This window comes from Chrysochloris asiatica, unplaced genomic scaffold (assembly GCF_000296735.1).
Source record: "Chrysochloris asiatica unplaced genomic scaffold, ChrAsi1.0 scaffold00007, whole genome shotgun sequence".
In the NCBI taxonomy this organism is placed as follows: domain Eukaryota; kingdom Metazoa; phylum Chordata; class Mammalia; order Afrosoricida; family Chrysochloridae; genus Chrysochloris; species Chrysochloris asiatica.
Window position 1 is genome coordinate 21,118,852 of NW_006408525.1, and position 5,523 is coordinate 21,124,374.

The 5,523-nt window shown below is 41.0% G+C and overlaps 1 protein-coding gene across 1 annotated transcript in view; it reads left to right on the forward strand.

Annotated features, from left to right (window-relative positions):
- SPOP (speckle-type POZ protein) overlaps positions 1-5,523 on the forward strand; it is a 116,758-nt gene that overhangs the window by 88,975 nt on the left and 22,260 nt on the right. Inside the window, exons 2-3 of the mRNA XM_006832483.1 lie at positions 923-1,066; positions 2,309-2,430. Coding sequence (XP_006832546.1) covers positions 989-1,066; positions 2,309-2,430 — 200 coding nt within the window. The 5' untranslated portion in view covers positions 923-988. The remainder of the gene's footprint in view (positions 1-922; positions 1,067-2,308; positions 2,431-5,523) is intronic.

Here is a 5,523-nt window from a genome sequence, read left to right on the forward strand (position 1 = left end):
TCCTCTGTTCTTATAATTTTATTCTGTGCTTGACTCTTTCATTTGTCGACTGAGTTCAGGTTAATGCTCCCATGTACATCATTCTGTAGTTGTTTAGGTACCCTTTTCAATAGGTAGTTTATATGTACTTGGAGTAAATTTGTTTGTTGTGGAGCTGTGTGTTAATACGCTGGACTGCAAAGATTCAGTAAATTTTATGGTGTGGTTGTTGTTGTTAAGTGCATGGATTCCGACCCATGTTGTTGTTGTTAAGTGCTGTGGAGTCGGTTCCAACTCACAGCGACCCTGTACAAGGTTTCCAAGGCTGTAAATCTTTATGGGAGCAGAAAGCCTCATCTTTCTCCCGTGGAACAGCTGGTAGTTCTGAACTGCTGACCTTACGGTTCACAGCCCCATTCGTAACCACTATGCTACCAGAGTTCCTCCCCATAGCGACCCTGTATAGAGTTTCCAAGAAGCAGCTGGTGAGCTTGAACCACCAACCTTGCAGTTCAAGTGACTTTGCAGTCTGATGTATTAGTTCATAGCACCCACCAGGTTTCCGTGTGGTGCTAGGGGTTAATACGCTGGACTGCTAAGGTTGCCTGCAAGGTTGGTGGTTCAAGCTCACCAGCTGCTCCTCGGAAACCCTATACCCTATGAGTTGGAATTGACTCGATGGCACTTTACAACAACAAGACTATATTAAATATTGTGTGGAGGATAAAAATAGGCTGATATAAATGAGACTAGGAAACTAGATTAGGTGGACTTCTTTGAGATAATACTTAAACATAGGACTTGAATGGTAAGAGCCCTTTGAATGGTCTGGATAGAGCATTCCAGACAGCAGACAAGGTTTTCAGTCTTTGGAAGACCAAGCAAATAGTAAAATATATGCCGTGAGTCTAATAAAATTCTCTTGCTTCTTGTGTCTGACCAGGGTGAAGAGAAAATAGAGATCTTTGCCCCTTGACTTTGGAAATCTTGTTTAACCTTCAAACTGGCGATGTCAAGGGTTCCGAGTCCTCCACCTCCGGCAGAAATGTCGAGTGGCCCTGTAGCTGAGAGCTGGTGCTACACACAGGTAAGTTAATATTTTCACCCCTTAAGTCTTTTTTCTTGGGAGGATTTAGTGTATGACAGAAATGAGGATTTCTTTTCTGTCTTGGGTGTCCTGCTTTTCTTTGGGATGTAGCTAGTAAGTAGCAGATAACTAAAGTAGTATAGTGGTTACATGGTGGAGCATCAGTGCAAGGTCAGCAATTGGAATCTGCCAGCTCTCCACAGGAGGAAGATGAGGCTTTCTGCCCCTGTAAAGATTTACTGCCTGGAAACCCTATACCGGATCACTGTGAGAGGGAACTGACTCCAAGGCACACCCAACCAGCACCACCAAAATATTTTTAGGCCATTGTTTTTCAAAGAGGGAATTGAAAAGGGGTAGTCTTTGAAATTCAATCATCCTACTCCTTTTGATGAAAATCTGTTTTAAGCAGGACTTCTGAAACCAATTCTTCTCTTTTCAGTCATGGCTGAGGAAGCAAGACTTTGGGTGAATTGGGATGATAACCGGTTTGGGAAAAATTATATGCTGAAATCCTGCTAGAAACATAATCTCCCTTATAGAAAACCAGGGTTGTGTATACACTACAGAGCAACTGAATCTCTTGCCCATCAGGTGTAAACAGAATCAGAAACAGCAGTGCTCCCTCAAAGCTGGCTGCTGACTGCCCCGCCTGAGTGTGTCTTTCCACAGTCCTGCCAATCATCCAGTCTCCTGCAACTGGCTCCAGAAAGGGCTCTTCTGAGTCTCTCATTCCAGAACTGTGACCTATAATTTTTCTTGTCATCCTGCATTACCCAAATTATATAAATTCTGGTTTGTTCTAGTTCCACTTTATTGCCATGACTATACTGGTTCAAACCGGTTCAAAGTCCTGGCTCCTTTACTGGATAAGTCAATGGGAAATCAAATTGGAGAATTGGACCCTGGGGATTGGCATCAACATTGCAATCCTCAAATGCCACACTGAGCAAAAGACTAAATTTAGGTATGGTTTTATCATCTGCTTTCCCCACTCTGTGTTTTTTCACTTTCCCTCCAGTATTTTGGGAACTGATAAAGCTATGAAAGCAGTTGGTTCGCGTGAGACTTTTTAACATGGCTGGAGGAACCTGAGGCGAGAAAAAGTTGAGCTTCCTGGTGTCTTCATGGAGATCATGCCGAGGGAGGGAAGGGAGATGATTATCTGATCATCAGTCAGGTGTTTTTTTTTTTAAAGTTACTCACTTCCTGTGTAATTGCTTCCTGGTTTTCTGTCTACAGATCAAGGTAGTGAAATTCTCCTACATGTGGACCATCAATAACTTTAGCTTTTGCCGGGAGGAAATGGGTGAAGTCATTAAAAGTTCAACCTTTTCATCAGGAGCCAATGATAAACTGAAATGGTGAGGAAGAATACATCTAACTATAAATGATTTTCTACAAGTTGCTAGGTTTCTTGGTATTACAGGTATTGATTCAGTGTAAGTGCTATGAAGGGAGAGACTTTATTTTGTTCTTACTGTATTCCCTGGTGTCTAGGAGGGTACCTGACACATATTAAGTTGCTTGATAGTACTTGTTGAATTAATTCAGTGAGTAGATACAGGATCTACAAATTCAAATGATTATAGGGTAATATAAATGAGTAAAGAAGGCCAGTATGAGATCTGTATATTTATATAGAGTGGTCATTACTTGGCAAGTGGCCAGTACATGTCCTTCTAAATGGGGTGCTAGCTACTCAGCGCCAGCTAGTTATGGTCATGCATGAATTAGAGCTGACTACTGTCCAAATTTCTGACTCTTCAAGAAAAGCAAGAAATCACTTCTATTTTTTAATTGTGGTATGATAAATACAATAAAATATTTGCCATTTTAATCAGTTATTTGACTTTAAATAATTATTTCCAAAAGAAAACCTACATTTTAATATAAACCCTTTTGACTTTTGAGTAATCTTTTTATTGACAAGGGAGATATATTTGCTCATGTAGCTGAAAGAATGGTTTGAATGTAGTTTGATCCAGTAATCGAATGATTAGCTTAAGGATCCCATGTCTCTCTACTCTGTCTCTCTTTTTATTCTATTGACTGTGGCAAGTCTAGTTTCCCTTGTGATTGAAGGATGACAGGCAGTAGTAGCAATGGGCATAAATATACTACCATCCAACAAAAGTTTTGAGCTTCCTTTAAACAAATTTAATTCTTTATCCAATGATACGTCATACTTGCTGAATGGTTTAGGTCTAGATTCCCTGAACAAGGGAAATGCAATCTGAAGGTAGGTTCCAGTCCCATCCAAACAGTGTGCCCTTTAGAGGAAGAAGACAACCAAGTGCCCACACTGCAAGGCCCAAAATCCTGTCTGTGTACCACCACTGAAGAGTTGTTGGTTTATTTATTCAGTATTAGTTGGCTGTGTACTCTTTTAAAAATTTTTTTATTTAAGGTTTTTATTGTGGATTGAGTGAAAGTTTACAGGGCACATCATCAGTTTTACATTCGACAAATCATACACCTTGTTTCATTACAATGATTATAATCCCCTCCATGTACCGTCAGTTAGCAGTATTTCTCTCTGGCAACTTTAGCTTTTTAAAAACAAACAAAAAACCACTCAGGCATATATAATAATTTACATCTCCAAAGGGCACATTCTGCAAGTCTGCATCCTGGCCACCAGCTCTTAGTCCCTCTCTTCTTAGTCCATGAATCTAGAGTCCTCAGCCGCTCCCCTTCTCCATGCCCCCATCTCTGCCTCCATCACTGGTGCTGCTGCTTCTCTGGATAAGGTCCCGCATTCTGTTTGTGCACTTCTCTCTTGATGGTCCTGGGTCCTCTGTTTCTGGACTGTAAGATTAACCACTCCCCTGTTTTTGTTATAAAACCTCTACCTTTACAATTGTGACAGCCGCAATTAGTCATGATAACAATTATTCACTATTGAATCTTACAAATCTTATCCCTATCTCTTTTCACCAGACCCATCTAGACAAGATGACAGCTATTCAGTGGGGATTCTTTCTTTTCCCCCTACTCTCTTTTTTTTTTTCTTCCCTTAAATGTTTTATTGTGAATTATGTAATCGTTTACATGGGAGAACATTAGTTTTACAACTTTCCTCCCTACTCTTAAACTAAACTCCCTCTTGAAACCTTGTAACCCAGTCACTTCGTACCTTTATTTAGGTACGTACCTCATTTTAGGTAGCCAATGTCTAAGTTGCCCATCCCTATCTATGATGTGTACAGAGGGGATAACGTTGATACTTTACGTGAAGACTCTTTCCCTCTCTATTGGTATTTAGAGTAACAACCGCGCTGTGTAGGTCAGGTTCATCAAATTGAAGCAATTTACCCTTGTTTCCTTTATCAAAAAAAAAAAAAATTTTTTTTTTTCAATCTTCCTCTAGTCGAGTTCTGATTATCCAGCCATGGAGGCTAGGTCAAAAGGGTACTGTATGCAAGTTTGGGTGTTCTTGTACACTCCCATCACTTCGTATCAGTTGGATGCTTCACTCTCAGCTCTAACCCTCTGAGACTAAGTCCTTGTCCATGGGCTCAAGTGTCCTCAGGTCTCACCACACTTTGGACCAACCAGCCCTTCCTCTTCTTTCTCTCATCTCCAGGTCAATGGGATTCAATGGACTGGGGTTGAACTCAACACGTTTCTTCCTTGATGCCTTCCGCCTCTTCCGCTCACCGGTAGACCAATGTGGTCGCCAGCAAGCCTACATGGTTGTTTGTGTGTTCCCTCTGAGTTTCAGTTTTAGAGGGGAGTTTGTCCTGAAGGCACTTGATTGCTAGCCTGTATGTCTTCCTGGCGAACAGCTTGCCTATTCTTGTAGTAGCCAGTCATACTGTTAATTTTGTTTTGGGTTTTTTCCTGATGATCTTTTTTTGAAGATGTATCTTCTGTCACTGTAGCTGTTCCAGTCTGCTTGTCCCTTCTAGTGGGAATGTCTCACCTCATAAGGTTCTGGATGGGACTCAGGATTCCACCTAAAGTCCTATACTCTGTAAAGGCTTTGCATGAGAACTATTTCACTGGACAAGTTGTAGAACCCCTTTTAGGTATTAAAGTCAGTTATAGGCTGAAGACGGGCTTACAAGTTTTTCTCTAATCATGTTTCCCAACATTCCTTTCTATCCCACTCAAGTGTGTGTTTTACAGTAGTAGGCAAGGGAAGCTAATATTCATAAGGAATTAAGGATTTTAGTATTATTTACCCTCTTCAAGCTATATCTAGATCCCTGTATCCCAGGGCCCTGTTGTTCTAAGGTTGAGTATGCATCACTATTTACCTCTGTCCCACTAGGCCATGCAAACCGGTCTCAGTGTTCCCCTGTCTATCTTGTTCTTCTGCCTCCTCCCCCCTTACTGTATTGTCTTCCCCAACACCCAAACTAAATCTGCCACCCCAATCCCATTGTAGTTACCTTATATTCCATTAGTTCTACCCTCCATTTAAGATAGTCTATTTTATCCAGTAATCT